The sequence below is a fragment of the Sinohyriopsis cumingii genome, chromosome 7 (genome assembly GCF_028554795.1).
Source record: "Sinohyriopsis cumingii isolate HCF-2022 chromosome 7, ASM2855479v2, whole genome shotgun sequence".
NCBI lineage: Eukaryota > Metazoa > Mollusca > Bivalvia > Unionida > Unionidae > Sinohyriopsis > Sinohyriopsis cumingii.
Genome location: NC_142967.1, coordinates 16,988,507 through 17,011,010, shown reverse-complemented (window position 1 = coordinate 17,011,010; position 22,504 = coordinate 16,988,507). Strand labels below are relative to the sequence as shown.

Below are 22,504 nucleotides of genomic sequence, written 5' to 3'. Positions count from 1 at the left end.
ATAGGTCAATTCATGATATTCAGACAGCCTATTAAGCACGTAATGCAAATGTGCTGGTAAAAATAAATGTGAAAAAATAAATGTGAGTTACCCAGTGATATCAGAAGGACAGTAATGGTTGTAAAATATTTCAAAATTAAATTAAAAAATATTAATAAATTCACCAGGAAAACAACAAATACTGAATACACCAGGTAAATCAGCCTTTAAAGTTACTATACTACTTAAACTAAAAGCTGGAAGGTTAAATTTATATACAAGTTGCAATAGATTTCTCAGAGGCACTGTTAGAAGTTGCAAGTGAAAGTTTAAACTAACAATATTCAGTACAATGGATAACCACCTAGCCGGAAATGGGGAGGTAATTTACAAGAGTTGCTTCCCTTGGTCTATGTGACCTTTAGGTATAAAGACCTTTTAGGGCCTTTCTGGGAGGGATTCCAGAGGTAGCTGAAAGTAATTCTTAATTTTAACATAATTGGGAATGAATTTGATGAAGAAATACATATGACTTTTGGTAAGGTGATGAGAATTTTAAAAAAATTATTAATATATGAAGGTTGGACTTTCAAGTCACTTTGACAAAGTCTGTAGTGTCTACACAGTTGATATTGTTAGTGACACTGAAATATAATGGGGCTTGAAAGCCACATGTACTTTGGGCAAGATTACATTATGAATACTGTTTGTACTGTTGATATTGTTAGTGATACTGAAATACAATGGGGCTAGCCTGAAAGCCACCTGTACTTTGGGCAAAACCACACTATGAACACTATACTTCAGTTATTACATACCCTTTTTGTTACTACAACACACCTATGGTAGGTATACATATACACACATATGGTAGGAATATATATATATATATATATATATATATATATATATATATATATATATATATATATATATATATATATATATATATATATATATATATATGTTACGAATACATATACATATGCAAGATAGGTGTATATATACATGTATTATAGGTACATGTATTATAGGCATACCTGTATGGTAGATATACATATACACATATCGTAGGAATACATATACAAATGCATGATAGGTATACATATAAATGTATGGTAGGTACACATATACAAATGTATGATAGGTATACATATACATGTATGGTAGGTATACATATACACATATGGTAGGTATACATATACAAATGTACGATAGGTATACATATACATGTATGGTAGTTATATATATACACATATGGTAGGTATACATATACACATATGGTAGGAATAGGTTTCCACATTCATCTCTCCATATTTACATTATAAAGTTTGCAATGAGATCTCATACAGGGACAGTAATGAGACAGGGCTACATGAGTACTGTTTACAATGTGTGATATACTTTAACAATACATTACCTTTTGTATCCTGCATTACAACTGAACTGTACTCAAGGAAAATGACAAGCAAGTTTGTAGGCTGACTAGCTGGTTCCACAGGCAAAGTGTCCAAATGAGGACCTAACGTAAACAAATCAAATCAATGAAACAATGGGTGAATGAAACTCAATATTCTGACAAAATATAACAAGACATATTGTCAAATATTTGTATAGAGGTGTGGCTTTACAGATAGAAAGTTAAAACTCTACAGGTGATTTCTGCATTTTCATTATACATTAGAACACATGTATTCCAGCCATTAAGCTGTAATACATAAAGAGTTGGACTGCTAAAATTAAAATAAATTATAAAAGACTAAAACAGTCTGAATTCTGTTGCCACAATTGGCAGGAACATATACTGGTAATACTCTGGGGATGGATCAGATATGAATTTGTTGCCACAGCTGGCAGGAAAATATACTGGTAATACTCTGGGGATGGATCAGATATGAAATCTGTTGCCACAGCTGGCAGGAACATAGACTGGTAATACTCTGGGGATGGATCAGATATGAAATCTGTTGCCACAATTGCCAGGAAAATATACTGGTAATACTCAGGGATGGATTGGATATGCTGTAATGTATTACTGCACTCTGAAATTTATGCCTGAAACTCTGTTAAATACCTTTTACAAATTGGATTCTCTGGCATCAAGCATCATATAAAAAAAATTCATATACAGTGCCACGGAATGGAAAAAGTATTACATCTTTTAGATTTTTCTGAGGAAAATCCTAACATCACAGCAGTTTACATAAAATTTAACCTGTATTCATCAGTCTTTGTCAGGAAGCAGTTCTTGTAAAGCAGTGTATTAATCCAGAAATCAACAAAAATTAAACCCCTTTCTGATTTTTAATCATGATTTGGGTTCCCCCCATATCTAACATGCTACTGAAACTGATAGGTAGTACTATTAGTAAAGATGAATGAATGCCAAGAATTTCTCTTAAAAACAACAGAAGTGTGCTGATAACAGTCACTACAGAACCATTACATATCTGTTCTCATGAAGAACCAAAACAAATTTACTGTGATTTACCTTTATGCATGTTAAATTCTACTGCTCTGACATAGTTCCTGACAGAACATGATTTTGTATGACAGCCATTATGTGACAGATAATTTAATATGAGTACTGCAATTTTTGCTCATGATAAACCTGTCTCATGAATTTATTCTAATGATGACTTGATCTCTGTGATTCAGACTTGATCTCTGTTATTCAGACTTGATCTCTGTCATTCAGACTTTATCTCTGTGATTCAGACTTGATCTCTGTGATTCAGAATTGACTACCATATAACATGTACCTGAATCAAGTTTCATCAAAATGGTGTTAAAAAGTCAAAGCCTATATAAGGAACAGGGCAATGACTTGACTTATCCCTTCCTGTGACCCTGACCTTGAATTTGGGGGAATGACTGTGAATTATGTGAGACACTTTCTATCCAAATTTAAAAGTTAATTTTTTATAAAACTTATCTACACTAAATTAAACATTGTAGCTATACATGGAAAGAGGTCACATTATATTTTCCCCTTATATGACCATGATTTTCAAGCAGGGGACATGACTCTAGTATTTGATATTTAACTTTTTGAAGTGTACTTAAAATATAATCAGTGGTTGAAATGTTATGCATCAGACAACAAGGATACAAGTCTGAATCACATTTTCCCTTGCTCTAACCTTCATCTTGATGATGGGGGATGGGGCTGAAATTACTGTGGCATCTGAAATGATGATGACTATTCATTATATATATAATGCAAATGCACAGAATTTAACCTCCTAATCACAAACTCAATGTTCAGAATGGTGAACAAAGACAAGAACACCTGGATGCACCCCAGATCTCGCCAATGGCACTTAATCGACTATGTAATAGTCTGCCAGCGTGATGCCAAGGATGGCCTCATCACCAAGGCCATGCGAGGAGCAGAATGCTGGACAGACCACAGACTTGTCTGAACTACCCACAGCTGCACATTGCCCCTCATCACCTAAGACGTCTTAAACTTGTGCGCACAGCCTTCAACATTGTCAAACTCCAGCAGTCTTCCACCAAGCTCGATTTCCAGAAGAGACTAGATGACAAGCTGTCAACAAATGGACCGATATGTGGAAATGCCTCCGAAAAATGGAACAAGCTCAGGAACACGATAAGAGAAACAGCTATGGCGACCCTGGGCCCAAAGAATCGAATCCGTCAAGACTGGTTCGACGAGAACAACGATGCCATTGAAGATCTGCTTGCCAGAAAGAACAAAGCATTCATGGACTGGCAGAATGACACAAACTCCATCAACAAAAAAGACCGCTTCAAATTCTATCAAGCTGAGAATCAGAGGGAAATCCGCAAGATGCATGACCATTAGTGGGAAAAGAAAGCTGATGAAGTACAAAGCTATGCTGACACTAACAACTCCAAAGAGTTCTATAATGCCATCAGGTCAATCTTCAGCCACGCAAAGTCCAGCTCTGCGCCCTTGCTTGCTGCAGATGGCATTACACTAATAAAAGACAAGAATGGCATTAAGGAAAGATGGAAAGAACTCTTCAGTCAGCTCTTAAACATGCCTTCATCGGTCAGCCAATCTATTCTTGACCAAATACCCCAGCAGCCAACGCACGACCAACTGGATATTCCACCAACGATGGAGGAGCTGAGGAGGGCCATTAAACAAATTAACTGTGGCAGGGCACCTGGAAAGGATGGCATCCCAGCGAAGGTGTACAAGGCTCTCAGTGAACAGACTCTGGAGGCATTCCACGATGTGCTAATCAGCATCTGGACGGAAGAAGAGATGCCAAACGACCTCAGGGATGCATCAATCATGACCGTCCACAAAAATAATGGCACACGTGCGGACTGCAGTAACTACAAAGGCATCTCCCTGCTGTCCATAGCTGGCAAACTACTTGCTTGCATCATCCTCAACAGGCTTATTGCAGCAGTGTCAGAAGATAACCTCCCCAAGTCTCAGTGTGGTTTTCGCCCAGACCGCAGCATTGTTCACATGATCTTTGCAGTGAGACAAGTCCAAAAGAAGTGCCTTGAGCAGAACATGAATCTGTACGATGTCTTCGTGGACCTGACAAAGGCTTTTGATACAGTCAACAGAGACGCACTGTGGGTAGTACTCAAGAAACTTGGTTGTCCTCAGAAGTTTACCAACCTCATTCGGCTCCTCCATGTTGACACGACTGGAGAGATTCTCTCAGACGGTGAACCCTCTGAGAAATTCCCAATATCTAATGGTGTCAAACAGGGCTGTGTACTTGCTCCGATACTCTTCAACCTCTTCTTCGCACAGGTACTGTTCCATGCCATCCGTGACCTTGACATTGGCATCTACATTAGGTATCGCCTGGATGGATCAGTGTTTGATCTCTGTCGCCTAGCTGCAAAAACAAAGACACTAGAAAGACTCATCATTGAAGCACTCTTTGCAGATGACTGTGCCCTCATGGCCCATGAAGAGACTCACCTACAGGCAATCATGGACAGATTCTCTGAAGCCTCCAACTTATTTGGACTCACAATCAGCCTAGGAAAGACAGAAGTCCTCTTCCAGCCCGCCCCAACCACTGTCCCCTCACAACCCTGTATCACCATTGGCGACAAACAGCTGAAGAATGTAGACAGGTTCAAATACCTTGGCAGCACAATATCTAGTGATGGCTCCCTGGACAAAGAAATCACTGTGAGGATCCAAAAAGCCAGTCAAGCACTCAGACGACTTCGAACCAAGGTTTTGCAGCACAAGGACATACACCTGTCAACAAAGATGAAAGTGTACAGTGCAGTTGTCCTCACGTCACTCTTGTATGGCTGTGAAACGTGGACACTCTCCCGAAGACATATCAGTCAGTTGAAACAATTCCACCAGCGCTCCTGAGATCCATTATGCGGATCAAGTGGCAGGACCGAATCACCAACCAGGAAGTCCTTGACAGAGCCAACACAACAAGCATCGAAGCCAAACTAATCCAGGCCCAGCTTCGTAAGACTGGCCATGTCATCCGCATGGATCAAAGCAGAATCCCAAAGCAGTTGTTCTATGGCGAGCTAGCCCAGGGAAACCGAAACCAAGGCTGCCCTCATAAGAGGTACAAAGACAACCTCAAGATGAACATCAAATGGACAGACCTACAACCCCGCCAGCTTAAGCTCGCTGCCTTAGACAGAAGCCATTGGCGAGCGCTGACCAACTGTATCACAAATACCACCAACCACCGGTGTCCCATGCCCCACCTGCAACTGCCTGTGTGCATCGGAATTTGGACTCAGGAACCACATGCGCATCCACCGTTGAATGAGATCGCACAACTTGTCTTCCTCGACTCGAGTCTACCATTAGAATATATATATATATATATATATATATATATATATATATATATATATATATATATATATATATATATATATAAGCACTAAAAGTATCATTAAAACATCTTAAGTGGTTAAAATGTCATACTCCAAAACATGGTTGCAAATCATAAAATTCCATTTTCACTCTCTGTTGATGCTTGGACAAATTTTAATGAAAATCTCAATAACCATTGCAAAGGTATCAACCAAATGAGGCAATGTTAAGGGATGGGTGGAAGGCAATGTTAAGGGATTGGTGGAAGACAATGTTAAGGGATGGATGGAAGGTAATGTTAAGGAATGGATGGACAGATGCATGCATGCACAATGTCATTTTGTAACATGCTTGACTTAGGACCAAAGAATATTTAAAAAAAGAAATTGCTGCATTTTACACAACTTAAAATCGTATGAGCTTCTCCTCAAATACACTTGCCATAATTACATAATTAAGAATTTCACAATAATAAAATTGTGTAATCCACTAGCCATAATTACATAATTAAGAATTTCACAGCAATAAAACTGTGATCCACTAGCCATAATTACATAATTAAGAATTTCACAGCAATAAAACTGTGATCCACTAGCCATAATTACATAATTAAGAATTTCACAGCAATAAAACTGTGTAATCCACTAGCCATAAGTACATAATTAAGAATTTCACAATAATAAAATTGTGTAATCCATACCTTGTAGATCACCAGCAGGAGATGGAGGTGGAGGGGAAGGAGCAGGTTGTGTTGTAGTTGAGGGTGTGTGAGCCTGAAATAAAAGAAGAAAAATGCAAAACTTACTTTGAAAACTTTTGTTTGTGTCCCAGTTGTTTGGTAAGTTTGGTAAGTTTTGAGCTTATGACTCAAACTTCGGTTCAAAAGTTAGAAATTAAGCAAATGTAACATTTCTATGAATACAGAATTCTTCGAAGAGACTGAGGATCACCTGGATAAAAAGAATTGTCAGCTATACATTTTGACCAGCCATTTAGTTTTTATTGTTTATTGTTGAGTACTGAAACCATCTCTGATATTCTTGCCAAACTTCAACCAAACCCAATGTGACAAATAAACATATTTTCTTTTGAGTTCACATGAAGTGAGTGAAGTGTATGCTAAGTGTAAATGCAAAGTTTGAAGTGTATGCACTGCACTGCACATATGTGTGTGCATATGCAAATGTGTATGTTAGTTGTGAAGTGTGAATATATTGGGTGAAGTATGTGCATATACAATGTATCTGCACATGTGAGGTAAAACACTAAGTATGAAGTGTGAAGAATGTGAATATGATAGGGTGAAGTGTGTGCATATGTGTGGTATATATGCTAGGTATGAAGTATGAGGTGTGTGGATACAATAGGGTGAAGTTTGTGCATATGAGAAGTAAATATGCTAGGTATGAAGTGTGAAGTATGCAGATATGATAGGGTGAAGTGTGTGCAAATGTGAGGTAAATATGCTAGGTATTTAGTGTGAAGTGTGTGAATATAATAGGGTGAAGTGTGTGCATATGTGTGGTACATATACTAGGTATGAAGTGTGAAGTGTGTGGATATGATAGGGTGACGTATGTGAATATACAATGTGTGTGCATATGTGAGGTAAATATGCTAGGTATGAAGTATGAAATATGAAGATAGTATAGGTATTTCAATTTACTGTACTACAAAGTAATATATAATGATTGGCATAGTAATGGGATAGCTCAGTTATGGAAGACCTCAGTTATGGGATATCTCAGTTATGGAAGACCTCAGTAATGGGATATCTCAGTAATGAAAGACCTCAGTAGTAATGGGATATCTTGGTTTTGGTAACAATGACATATGACACCCTTTAATATATTTTGTAACATCAGTCATAAAACAAACATATAAGTAACTGAGACTAGGGAAATCTATGATGTCATCCCATTAGTACAAAATTTTATGACAGTTTGACAGAACCAGTAAATCATTAGAAATAGTGAAATTATTAGTAGTGTTGTGTTATTTTATCAAAATCATGACTCACTCTAAAATTTAATGAATGGAAGATAGGACTCACTGCCTCAAAAGAAAAGACACTGATAATAAAAGAGCGCAAGAAATGAAAAATTGATGCTGAAAAAACTGTCAATCTGAAGCCCTGCAGACAGGCATTCCAATTTAGGACCAATGATATATTGCAGAAAGGCCTTTAGTGAATATTCCATGTTGATTTTGTTGTTGTTGTGGGGTTTAATGTCATTTTTCAGCACACGATAGACTATGCATGGTGGCCAGTATTAATGGTGGAGGAAGAACCTGTGAAAACCCCGGAAAGAACCACCGACCCATGAGAAGTTACTGGCAAGCTTTCTCACATACCCACAGTGGCCGAATCCTAGACTCGAACCCACGCAGAGAGAGGTGAGATGGCAATGATCCATAACGGAGAGCACTCAAGACCACTCAGCCACTTGGGGCCCCCATTTGTATATGAATAAATAAATAAAAAATGTATGATTTAATCACCATGCAGATTTTAATATTTATGACTCCTCAGAAAAAGCCCTTGGAGCACAAAGGAACTTAACACTGATATAAAAGAACCAAAGAGCTACAATAGATATAAGTTTGGCTGTCTATAAATTCCAAATATCTCGTGTATATGTAAAATTTTCAAGTGCTATGTCTAATCTTTCTCATTAATATGCACAGAGTCAGTATTATTTATAGTTCAAAATTACTGGTAGTTTAAAATGTTTACCTGATATGAATACAATGCTTATGCCCAATACATTCTGCTGGTTTTCACAACAAAAAGTTAAACTGTTTAAATATTAAAACATTTTCTCTTTTATTTATACATTGTTAGACTGTGTTGTGGAATTTATTTCTCTTTTTAACTGTATTAGGAAACCAGTCAAGCTGACAAAGCCTAAGTTGATTTATCTATCTGTCCTACTTTCAAACAAGAAAAAAGACAGTTGTGGAAATGTGACTTTAATTCTTCTTTGTAGTCCTTATTTATTGCAAAGTCTACTGATTGAAGTTGGTTTGTACAAGAGGAAGACTCACAGAAAAAAGCAGTGATTCCATTTTTTTAAAAGTTTAGTTAGCATCTTTGCACTTGGAACGTCCATGAAGACATCAAAATGTTGTGACTACTTGCTAACTGCATCATGCAGCTGGTTCACACATGAAATAATGACATCATCCAAACTGACAGGGATTTAAGCAGAATTTTACCACTCATAAGTTACTGTGTGAATACCATGATCATCAGGAAGTAACTGATAGTGCAACTTTATAGACAGAATTTTAAAGAAGAGATCATATGCATGTACTTTAATAACCAATCAGCTTAGTGTTGTTGGCTGTGTCCCCAACCTTTGATGTTGAGTGTAAGTGACTGTTCATGACAAGCATTTAATTTGTGCTCATGTAGGTGGTAGTATTGTTTTAGCCACGGAAGCAACCAACATTTTCTGTCAGCATAGCTTTTGTTCATTTGTATTTTAATTCTGTAGAAGAATTCAATACCTACAAATATGCAAACTTTCATGAATAAAACAACAAATTTAAGTAACCTTAAATGTTTTTTATTTTGCAAAACCATGAAAATTGAGACAAACAAAAAAATGATGCTTCAGTATTACTCATTACTGACTCTGTCAAGTAGTTATCAACAACAGCAGACTGGTTGCTTGCCCATGGAATTACATCGCAATTAATACTTCCAGTTCAGTACCCACGAATGTAGTTCTAGTCTATTTTTAGAACATTTTTTCCTCTCTCATTTTGGTGGTGATAGAAGAGTTTTATTTATGCATTTTTGGTAGGGATTTAATGGTAACTGTTTATTCTTGATAATATGAGCTCAGGGTGTTGTTGTCTGTATGTATTTTGGCGACAGTGCACAGTGAGTAATAAGGCCTTGGTGATGATCTGGAAGTGAAATTCGTGTTCTGGTTACATGCTGTTATGTTGACAGTCAATAATCTAAAACAAGAGCAGGTCAACCTTTGACAAGAACTTCACCGTGAAGTCATCTTTGAAGGTATTTTAGATTAACATATGATTTGCATTGATTGTCACACAGTGGAAAGGTCAGTACTGAGAAACAAATGTAGAGAACATATAGTAAAATTAATTGCGTACTATGTCCTGTCAATTACTCATTACCGACTCTGTCAAGTAGTTATCAACAAGAGCAGACTGGTTGCTTGCCCATACCATACTTATTTTTCATCATTAATAACAAGAGCAGACTGGTTGCTTGCCCATACCAAACTGATTTTTCATCATTAATAACAACAGCGGACTGGTTGGTTGCCCATATCAAACTGATGTTTTATCATTAATAACAACAGCAGACTGGTTGGTTGCCCATACCAAACTGATTTTTCATCATTAATAACAACAGCAGACTGGTTAGTTGCCCATTAAATTGATAAATGTGCATACAGATAAAAATAATGAACACAGGATATTTCTTCTCAAATAAAGTTATTAAGAAAATGGATGACTCAAATGTGATGTGAATCTTGTCTCTGTAGTTTGCTTTAATTAATCTGTTACATCAAAAATGTTAATTCACTCAACCATGATCAATAATGTTGCTTATGCAGACAATGGAAAAAGTCTCTCATCACAACAGCCATTACCTCAGGGTATAAAACTTGTCACTAATCAATCTTACCCAGCGGACTTATAGTGGGAATACCCTAGGCAAGCAGATAATTCAGATGAGTGATCATGATAACACTGCATTATTTTAATGATGTTTGCATCTAAATTGTGCCAGGTGGTCAGGGTGAAATGATACACATCTGTCATGTATCAATATGATTCACAATACACAGCCTATGATACAATACATTATCGATACACATATGAATTTTCATCTTTAAAACATCTCAGTTGTATGATGGTGCCATTTTGTATGAGCTGACAAATTGGTTTTATTTCTTGATTACAGAAAGACATATATTTAACATCTGCACATACAGCATTCTCATCACTGACAAGATAAAAACAAAATACTTCCACAAAGAGTACCTGTTAGGTGTCAGTGATTTTTATTCCACCTTTTAGGCCATTCAGGCTGCTTCATTTGACCAGGTGAAGGGCTAATCTTGGTCACCATGCCCTTTGTTTTACATAGCATAAATGCTTTTAATACATTCTAATACCAATTTCATGTCTTCATATAAATTTGGAAGGCAGTACATTGTTATCTTCAGCAGTAAAAATAGTGCAATTTCCTCATGAAAGTAATGTCCAAATATGGGAGTAGGGATGACTAACAACAAAATCCTTCAAACTGTTGTTACATGTTTAGGCTCTCACAAAAGTAACAAGAAAAGAGTGAAAACAATAAGCTTTGTTAAATTTGACAAATAATTTATTTCCCTAAAAAAAACAAGGTATGAAAATGAGAAAAAGAACTTATGGTTTTACGAATCAAATCCAAAAACAATCCAAGAATTAAAATAACAGAAGTCCTATTATTAAAAAGTCCTAAATAAATCTGAGTTTGAGTCCCGATGAAATCCAAAATGGAACACAATGACATCACTTGTAACCTGTGAAGTGCTGCAGTGTCAACAGTTCTTTGTTGAATCACAGAAAATAATATTCCAATTTGAATTCTGTTTAAATTTTGACAAGTGTCCTTGTCCAAGAATTCATTTAGAGCACTAGTATTTCCAGGGAAAACAAACTTGATATCCAAATAAATTGAAGAAAATAAAATAATTAGCCCAAAACTGGTCACAACATAACACGCTTTAATTTCTCAAGTGTTATGGCAAGAATAACTATTATTTCTCAAAACATCAGTAATAAATATAACTACAATGCAAAACAGATGCCCAGATGCCTGGAAAAACCAGAGTTTGTAACAATTGCTACATGTTATTTGTCATGTAGTCCAAGTATGGCCTCGATACCACTTTATGAATCTTACTCTGAGAAAGAATTTTTAAAAAGTCTTAAAGTTGTTTACCACAAACTATCACTGGTGCTGAATCAAGGTCAGGAACTAGGTCAGCATTAGACACAATGTTTCTATAAAGTTGCTTATGCCAAAAATAAAAAAGTCAGTCAGAACTGAACTCTATTCCAGTAAATAAAGTTACATTATAATAGCATGTAATGGAATAAAAAAATTTAAAACTAACAAAATTTAAAACTAACAAACAAAAAAGTAAATTAAATCAAATATAAATTAAATCAAATGTACATAACACTTCACCCCGCCAAAAAGAAAAAGAAAGATTTATATAATAAAGCTTTCTTTTAACCATAGATTAATTATATATGAGGTTTTTAAAAAATAACATAAGAAGAACTCTTACGAATTATACAAAGTGTACATGAAATAATATTTCTATACACAGGAAACTGCATCTGCTAGGAAATTGTCTTTTCCCTTGATGTGCCTTACGTCAATATTATATTCCTGTAACAACAAACTCTACCTTAGTAGTCTTTGATTTTTAGTTTTCATCTTGCCGATGAAGGTAAGGGGACTGTGGTAACTAAACATAATAATCAAAGAAGGAGGTGAACTAATGTAAACTTCAAAATGTTGTAATGCCAATATCAAAGCCAAACATTCCTTCTTGATTGTTGAATAATTTCTTTGATGCTTATTTAATTTCTTAGAAAAATAGCACAATGGATGATCAACACCATTTTCATCTTCTTGAATCAATACTGCTCCAACCCCAACATCACTTGCATCAACAGACAGTTAAATGATTGACTGAAATTTGGAGCTGTAAGAACTGGTGTGCTTTTAAGTATGGCTTTCACCTTGTCAAAAGCCTCTGATATTTTTCAATCAAAAGAAACTTGTTTTTCTTGCTCAATAAATTTGTCAGGGGTTCAGCAAATATAGAAAAATTGGAACAAAATTTCCAACAGTATCCAGCCATACCTGAAAATCGCATCAGTTGCTTTTTATTTACAGGTACAGGGAATTCAGAGGTAGCCTTGACCTTAACAGCTACAGATTTAACTTGTCCATGTCCCACGATATGTCCTAGAAAAGTTACACAAGCATGGCGTAACTCACTCTTGAATAAATTATCAAACTTACATCAGTGAGTCTCTCAAAGAATTTCCAAATTGTTGCTAAACGTTCTTTCCAGGTGTCATTGTAGATGATGACATCATCGATGTAAGCATCACAATTATCTTGACCAGAGGTAATCATATTCATTAGACGTTGAAAAGTACTTTGCGAACCTTTCATCCCAAACGGCATCACTTTATATTGACAATGTCCATCTGGAGTCACGAATGCCGAAATTTCCTTTGCTCTTTCCGTTAGGAGAATTTGCCAAAATCCTTTCAGAAGGTCAAACTTGGTGACATACTTGGTATTTCTGATTTTATCAATGCAGTCATCGGTTCTTGGCAATGGGAATTAATATGTTTTTGGCACAATGTTCACCTTCCTATAATCAATGCATATACAGAAAGTTTTATCTGGTTTCAGGACAACTATACATGGTGAACTCCAGTCACTTTTACTGGGCTCTATGAAATCATTCTCCATCAAATACTGAATTTCTTTTTTCAAGTATTCCTGTTTGAGAGGGTTCATCCTGCATGGGCACTGTTTCACAGGTTTGGAATTTACAATTTCAATGTCATGGAAAATTTTGTTTATTCTTGTAGGAACATCTGGAAATAAGTGCTCATATTCAAATAACTGTTTAAGATCATTCCTTTCTTGCTGTTGCAAATGTGAAAGTTTCTGGTCCAGATTATCTATAATTTCTGAATTCTGAAAATTTGTGACTCCAGTATCTATAGAGTCTAATGGTAGTCCTTCACTTAAATCTCCACTGAGTGGAACAGGTACAACAAAATTAATTGCATGATTAACCTGGTTATCTCTTCCAATATAATGGTACTCTTATAATTTATTTAGATTCCAGGAGCACTAATATTATTTAACTCATTCATTTTCTCCATAACTCTGAAAGGGCCCCAGTGCTAGACATCACTTTAAACTGCCACACTGCTGACATCATAGTGATATGACTGGTAAATTGTTAAAGCTATGTTAAAAATCTAAATCACACAAATCACACTTAACTGTGTAAGGGCCATAAAACCTAAACTGAAGAAAATTTTGAAGAATGAGCAAGAGAGACAGAACTCTATTACCAGACTAAAAAAAAGTTCTCTCCACTAAAGTTCTGCCAAACTATAATTTCACTTTTTGACTTGAATTGCTGAATGCCAAATTCAAACATAATCAGCTGAAAAGTTCCAGACCTAAAATATGACCAATGACCTGATTGGACAGATTTGGGAAGGCCAAATTGAGTTTTTAAAAAAAACTTTATCAAAGCTTTTACTATTGTTTTAGATTTAATATTTCTCAAAGAAATTGCCTCTGGAAACCTTGTGGACGCACACATAATGGTCAACAGGTACTGGTTACCTGACTCAGTCTTAGGTAAGGGACCAACACAATCTACCATAATTCTACTAAAGGGTTCGTCAAAGGCAGGAATAGGCTGTATATGAGCCTTAGGTATCTTCTGATTGGTACTTTTTTGTCAATTATGACAAGATCTGCATACCAACATGACTTTTGATTTTTGGCCAGCAGAAGTCAGTCAACATCTTGTGATAAGTCTTATTATCCCCTAAATGACCAGCCAAATGAGTTTCATGGACCAGACTAAGTATTTCCCATCTTACGGTTTTGGAACTACAATTTGATAGTTTACTCTCCACTCATCACTAGCAGGTTCCTCGGGAGGTCTCCATTTTCTCATAAGGATTCCATTTTTAATGAAATAACAGACAGGAACTTAAATGGCTTCAGGTTCACTAATGACCCTTTGAAACAAACAGGAGATCATCAGGATCTTGTTCCTGTTCGACGACAAGTGATTGTTGTTTGTCACCCTGATTAGAATAAAGAGAATGAGTAGTTTCTATATACTCCTTTAATTTATTTACATAACAAGAGTACTGTTACTATAATTGAACTCATTCATTTTCTTCTTAACTTTGTAAGGGCCATAATAATTAATCTGAAGACAATTTTGAAGAATGAGTAAGAGAGACAGAACTCTATCACCAAACTCAAAAGTTCTCTCTGTTGTAGTTCTGTCAAACCATAATTTCACTTCTGACTTGAACTGCTGATTGCCAAATTCAAGCATAATAAGCTGAAAAGTTCCAGACCTAAAATCTGACCCTTGACCCGACTGGACAGATTTGGGATGGCCAAATTGAGTAAAAATCTTTATCAAAGTTTTAATATTCCTCAAAGGAATTGCCTCTTGAAACCTTGTTAATGCACACATAATGGTCAACAGGTATTGGTTACCTGACTTGGTCTTAGGTAAGGGACCAACACAACCTACCATAATTCTACTAAATGGTTTGCCATAGGAATAGGTTTTAGATGAGCCTTAGGTATCTTCTGATTGGGTTTTAGAACTATTTGACAAGTATGACAAGGTGTATGGTATTTACAAACATCACTTTTGATTTTTGACCAATAGGAGTTAGTTAAGATCGTGTGATACGTTTTATTGATCCCTCAATGACCAGCTAAATGAGTTTCATGGGCCAAACTAAGTATTTCTTGTCTGTAAGGTTTTGGAACTACAATTGGAAAGTTCACTGACCATTCATCACCAGCAGGTACCTCGGGAGGTCTCCATTTTCTCATAAGAATTCCACTTTTAATGAAATAACAGACAGGAACTTTAGTGGCTTCAGTTTCACTAATGGCTCTTTGAAACAAACAGGAGATCTCAGGATCTTTTTCCTGTTCAATAAGAAGTGATTGTCATTTTTCACCCTGATTAGTATAAACAGAATGAGTAGTTAAAAGAGGATCACTCTGATCAACATTTTCTGATTGATCCAAACAAGGAGTGAAAGTGACCTCATCAAAAGCCTAACCAATACCCATATCAGCTAAAGGAATACTTTCCTGATCAACATCATTCTCAAAGCTTTCTCTGCCATAGCTCTAATAACTACACAAGCTGAGAAAAAAATCAGGGAATTATTTTTCAATTTTCTGATATAAGCAAAGCTTGACAGTTACAAGTGGATTAACCACAACATTGTCTCCAGCTAGGTGATTGCCTAGTAATAAATAAATGCCCTCAATGGGTAAAACAGACACTGTGCCAACTGTCACGGGTCCTGAGACTGATGACAAATTTACACAATGGAGAGGAACATTAAGAAAGCTGCACTGAACTCTCTGAATAAGAACACTCTCATTAGAAGAAGACTTCTCAGAAAAAGGCAAAATACCTGAGAATAAAAGACTCTGAGAAGCTCCTGTCTCCCTTAAAATTTTAATAGGGATAGGATTGGCCGAATCACCCACGAGTGATATAGAGCCCTTCAATATGAATGGTTCATAATTTTCCACAATAAAATCAGACTGGGGTTTATTAGACCCAACAAATGTATTGTTTTCAATATATGACCATGACCTTGACCTCTTAGAAATAAGAGCATTTGGAATAGGTCTGTCTTGATTCTGATGCCTATTTTTCAATTTGTAGCAATCAGAAATAATGTGTCCTTTCTTCTTACAATAGGTACACATAAGAAGAGACAAGGCTTATCTGAAGCTTGATTTTTAGAAGTTGTGCCAGTTTGAGATTTAGAAACACTTGTATTAGGCTGAAATACTTTTCTGCCAGAAAGAATATTCATCTGCAGCATGAACAGCATTTTCCAAGATTTCGACCTTATGCTCATCAAGATAAGACTTAATGTCACTATGGACAAAGTTCTTGAACTCTTCAGGTAATACAAGTTTTTTGAGATTTTCATAATCTTGTTCAACTTTCTTGGCTAAGCACATTTATCAAATAACTGCTCTTTTTCTCTTGTAAATTGGACATGAGTTTGTCCAGCTTCTTTTTTATAGTTTCTGAATTTTTGCTGATAAGCTTCAGGGACTAACTTATAAATCTTAAGATGCATTCTTTAGCAGTATCATAGTCTCCACTTTGTTGAACTGACAGTGAATGCTAAATATCACTAGCTTTACCAATTAGTACACATTGTAATAATTGAGTCCAATGCTCCCTTGGCCATTTCAAATTTTCAGCAACTTTTTCAAAATAAGGAAAATATTTGTCTACATCTTTTTCTCTTAAATGGAGCACTTACCTAATATTCTTTGCAACATGAAAACTTAAATTTGTTTCTGAAGTTGGAATGTGCTTTTCACTTGCCAGCTCCAATTCTTTTAACTGAATTTGAAATTCCCTTTCATCCTTCTCTGATTGCAAATGCATTAGCTCTTTTTGTAACTGCATTTGTCTTTCTTGCTCTTTTTCTTCAGCTTGTAAATGCATGTATTTTGTTCTCTCTTTCCTGTCTCTCTCTCCTCTTTCTCATACTGTCACTGCATTTGTTTTACTTGTAACTGCATTTGTCTTTCTTTCCCTCTTTCTTCTTTCTGATGTTTCAGCTTCCTTAACTCCAATTCCATCTTGTATTTTAATTCTAATTCCTTTACTTTTGTGTCAGAGTCTGATACAGACTTAATGATCGAAACTAAAGCACTTTTATCCAAAACATTCTTTTCTGCCAAGTACTGGACCACAATATTTTCTATTTCTTGCTTTGTAAAGGAAGCCTTTACCATAGAAAGATCATATTTTCTGGCAAGTTGAATTAATTCATCTTTCTTGAAAAGGTCTAATTGGTCCTGGGTAGGACTTAAAAGAAACGTTTCCACTCGTGATGACATTTTATAAAAAGCTTGCCAATTTCACTAAAGATTTATTGTTACATTGCTACAACGTCTGCATTGTGGCATGTTATAGTGATGTCTGGCACTGAGGCATCATGCCACAGACATGTAGCATGATGTCCCACCTAGTCACATTATCCTGACACCAGGCCGACCAGTACTAACACTAACCTCTTAATGCTGAGCACCAAGCGAGGCAGCTGTTGGTACCATTTTTGTAAGTCTTTGGTATGACGTGGTTGAGGTACAAACCCACAGTCTCCCGCACCTGAGGCGGACACTCTAACCACTGGGCCACTGGAGCACTTATCCTTTAGAATCCAAATAATTTGAAAAAAAATTAAATTATAAGTCCAACTGACACAACAGACACTTTCCAGTCTAAAGCAAAAGCCCTAATTGATGAAATATCACTATAAACAAAGATTATACAGTAACTTGAAATGCAAAACAAATTCCCAGATGAGGGTCAACTTTCAAGAATCTTTGAGAAGTATTTATGTCTAAAGCATGTAGTCCCAGTATGACCTCGACAAAAACCAATCATTTTCCTCCAGGAACAAGATAAAAATACAAAGTTGTTTACTTCTCTCAGTGATTTCTGAATTAAGGTCAGGAACTAGGTCAGTATAAGGTATTTACAACTGAAGAGTCAAGGTCAAACTATTTTCTGAAAATATAGAGTTCCTAGTAAACAAAACTACATTATTTTGACAGGTAAAGAAAATACAAAAACTTAAAACTTAAAAACAATTAAATTAAATCAAATATAAATTAAATCTAATATACATAAAACCACTTGATGAAATATATCCATTATTCATTAGGAGCAAGCAAATATCCTCTCTTTATTGGTGAAAAGTGAGGCTGGTTTGCGACTAAAAGGGGAAAAATCAAGCACTGTGCATATATGTCAAAATGGCCATCATGTACATGCTTAGTTACCACTTGAAACTACCGCAGAATCTCTCATATAGAATTTTATATTCTGGGCTAACTTGCCAAAAAACAACACACTTGAACATCACCTTCAATCATGACAAATTACATTGATCAACAGGAGTAAGTGAAAGTATTTAATACATTAATACTTTCTGATATAACTCTTTGATCTTGGTATTTTTTTCACATGTCATGGGATTGAATTACACAGATGCTGAACATAATTTAGAGGTAGTGAAGTCCACAGTTGCCAGAAAATTTTTGTAGTTTATGTTCCAGCCAATGACAGACATTTTTGATGAGGTATGAATCCAGGCTCTGGGTCATTTAAGTATATATTTACATTTGCACTGCTGAACCATGCAGGGCTCTATGAATACATGCATAGTCACACTGGAAGATGCACCACTTTTCCAAGAAAAAGTGTGCAATTACAGGCTAGATGCAGTTGTTAAATGCTTTAGCATACTACTGGGCATTCATATTACCATTAATGAATAATCCTGTTCTAATACCATGGAATCTTACACATCCCTATATCATCATGATAAACCTGTTCCAATGCCATGGAATCTTACACATCCCTATATCATCATGATAAACCTGTTCTATTACCATGGAATCTTACACATCCCTATATCATCATGATAAACCTGTTCTAACACAAAGAAATCTTATACATCCCCAAATATCATCATGATAAACCTGTTCTAATACCATGGAATCTTACACATCCCTATATCATCATGATAAACCTGTTCTAATACCATGGAATCTTACACATCCCTATATCATCATGATAAACCTGTTCTAATACTATGGAATCTTACACATCCATATATCATGATGATAAACCTGTTCTATTACCATGAAATCTTACACATTCCTATATCATCATGATAAACCTGTTCTATTACCATGGAATCTTACACTTCCCTACATCATCATGATAAACCTGTTCTAATACCATGGAATCTTACACATCCCTATATCATCATGATAATCCTGTTCTAATACCACGGAATCTTACACATCCCTATATCATCATGATAAACCTGTTCTATTACCACGGAATTTTACACATCCCTACATCATCACGATAAATCTGTTATAATACCATGGAATCTTACACATTCCAATATCATCATGATAAACCTGTTCCAATAATATGGAATCTTACACATCCCTATATCATCATGATAAACCTGTTCCAATACCATGGAATCTTACACATCCCTATATCATCATGATAAACCTGTTCTAATACCATGGAATCTTACACATCCCTATATCATCATGATAAACCTGTTCCAATACCATGGAATCTTACACATCCCTATATCATCATGATAAACCTGTTCCAATACCATGGAATCTTGCACATCCCTATATCATCATGATAAACCTGTTCCAATACCATGGAATCTTGCACATCCCCATATCATCATGATAATCCTGTTCTAATACCATGGAATCGTACACATCCCTATATCATCATGATAATCTTGTTCTAATACCATGGAATTGTACACATCCCTATATCATCATGATAAACCTGTTCTAATACCATGGAATCTTACACATCCCTATATCCTCATGATAAACCTGTTCTAATACCATGGAATCTTACACATCCCTATATCATCATGATAAACCTGTTCTATTACCATGGAATCTTACACATCCCTATATCATCATGATAAACCTGTTCTAACACAAAGAAATCTTATACATCCCCAAATATCATCATGATAAACCTGTTCTAATACCATGGAATCTTACACATCCCTATATCATCATGATAAACCTGTTCCAATACCATTGAATCGTACACATCCCTATATCATCATGATAAACCTGTTCCAATACCATGGAATTGTACACATCTCTATATCATCATGATAAACCTGTTCTAATACCATGGAATCTTACATATCCCTATATCATCATGATAAACCTGTTCTAACACCTTGAAATCTTACACATCCCTATATCATCATGATAAACCTGTTCCAATACCATGGAATTGTACACATCCCTATATCATCATGATAAACCTGTTCTAATCCCATAGAATCTTACACATCCCTATATCATGATAATCCTGTTCTAATACCATGGAATTATACACATCCCTATATCATCATGATAAACCTGTTCAATACCATGGAATTGTACACATCCCTATATCATCATGATAAACCTGTTCCAATGCCATGGAATCTTACACATCCCTATATCATCATGATAAACCTGTTCCAATGCCATGGAATCTTACACATCCCTATATCATCATGATAAACCTGTTCTAATGCCATGGAATCTTAAACATCCCTATATCATCATGATAATCCTGTTCTAATACCATGGAATTGTATTCATCCCTATATCATCATGATAAACCTGTTCCAATGCCATGGAATCTTACACATCCCTATATCATCATGATAAACCTGTTCTAATGCCATGGACTCCTACACATCCTTATATCATCATGATAATCCTGTTCTAATACCATGGAATTGTACACATCCCTATATCATCATCATAAACCTGTTCCTATGCCATGGAATCTTACACATCCTTATATCATCATGATAAACCTGTTATAATACCACGGAATCTTACACATTCCAATATCATCATGATAAACCTGTTACAATACCATGGAATCTTATACATCCTTATATCATCATGATAAACCTGTTCCAATACCATGGAATCTTGCACATCCCTATATCATCATGATAAACCTGTTCTAATACCATGGAATCTTGCACATCCCCATATCATCATGATAATCCTGTTCTAATACCATGGAATCGTACACATCCCTATATCATCATGATAAACCTGTTCTAATACCATGGAATCTTATACATCCCTATATTATCATGATAATCCTGTTCTAATACCATGGAATCTTACACATCACTATATCATCATCATAAACCTGTTCCAATACCATGGAATCTTACACATCCCTATATCATCATGATAAACCTGTTCCAATACCATGGAATCGTACACATCCCTATATCATCATGATAAACCTGTTCCAAAACCATGGAATTGTACACATCCCTATATCATCATGATAAGCCTGTTCTAATACCATGGAATTTTACATATCCCTATATCATCATGATAAACCTGTTCTAACACCTTGAAATCTTACACATCCCTATATCATCATGATAAACCTGTTCTAATACCATGGAATTGTACACATCCCTATATCATCACGATAAACCTGTTCCATTGCCATGGAATCTTACACATCCCTATATCATCATGACAAACCTGTTCTAATGCCATGGAATCTTACACATCCCTATATCATCATGATAATCCCGTTCTAATGCCATGAAATTGTACACATCCCTATATCATCATCATAAACCTGTTCCAATGCCATGGAATCTTACACATCCCTATATCATCATGATAAACCTGTTCTATTACCATGGAATCTTACACATCCCTATATCATCATGATAATCCTGTTCTAATACCATGGAATTGTATTCATCCCTATATCATCATGATAAACCTGTTCCAATGCCATGGAATCTTACACATCCCTATATCATCATGATAAACCTGTTCTAATACCATGGAATCTTACACATCCCTATATCATCATGATAATCCTGTTCTAATACCATGGAATTGTACACATCCCTATATCATCATGACAAACATGTTCCAGCGCCATGGAATCTTACACATCCCTATATCATCATGATAATCCTGTTCTAATACCATGGAATCTTACAGATCCCTATATCATCGTGATAATCCTGTTCTAATACCATGGAATTGTATTCATCCCTATATCATCATGATAATCCTGTTCCAATACCATGGAATCTTACACATCCCTATATTATCATGATAATCCTATTCTGATACCATGGAATCTTACAAATCCTTATATCATCATGATAAACCTGTTCCAATGCCATGGAATCTTACACATCCCTATATCATCACGATAATCCTGTTCT

At 35.7% G+C, this 22,504-nt stretch overlaps 1 protein-coding gene across 5 annotated transcripts in view; it reads right to left on the bottom strand.

Annotated features, from left to right (window-relative positions):
- Positions 1 to 22,504, bottom strand: part of LOC149794783 (armadillo-like helical domain-containing protein 3) — a 144,631-nt gene that overhangs the window by 59,165 nt on the left and 62,962 nt on the right. For all 5 annotated transcript variants that reach the window (XM_089964432.1, XM_089964433.1, XM_089964436.1 and 2 more), the window contains exons 15-16: positions 6,507 to 6,579; positions 1,400 to 1,501 (exon numbers count right to left, since the gene is read on the bottom strand). In XM_089964432.1, the coding sequence (XP_089820558.1) occupies positions 1,400 to 1,501; positions 6,507 to 6,579 (175 nt within the window). The remainder of the gene's footprint in view (positions 1 to 1,399; positions 1,502 to 6,506; positions 6,580 to 22,504) is intronic.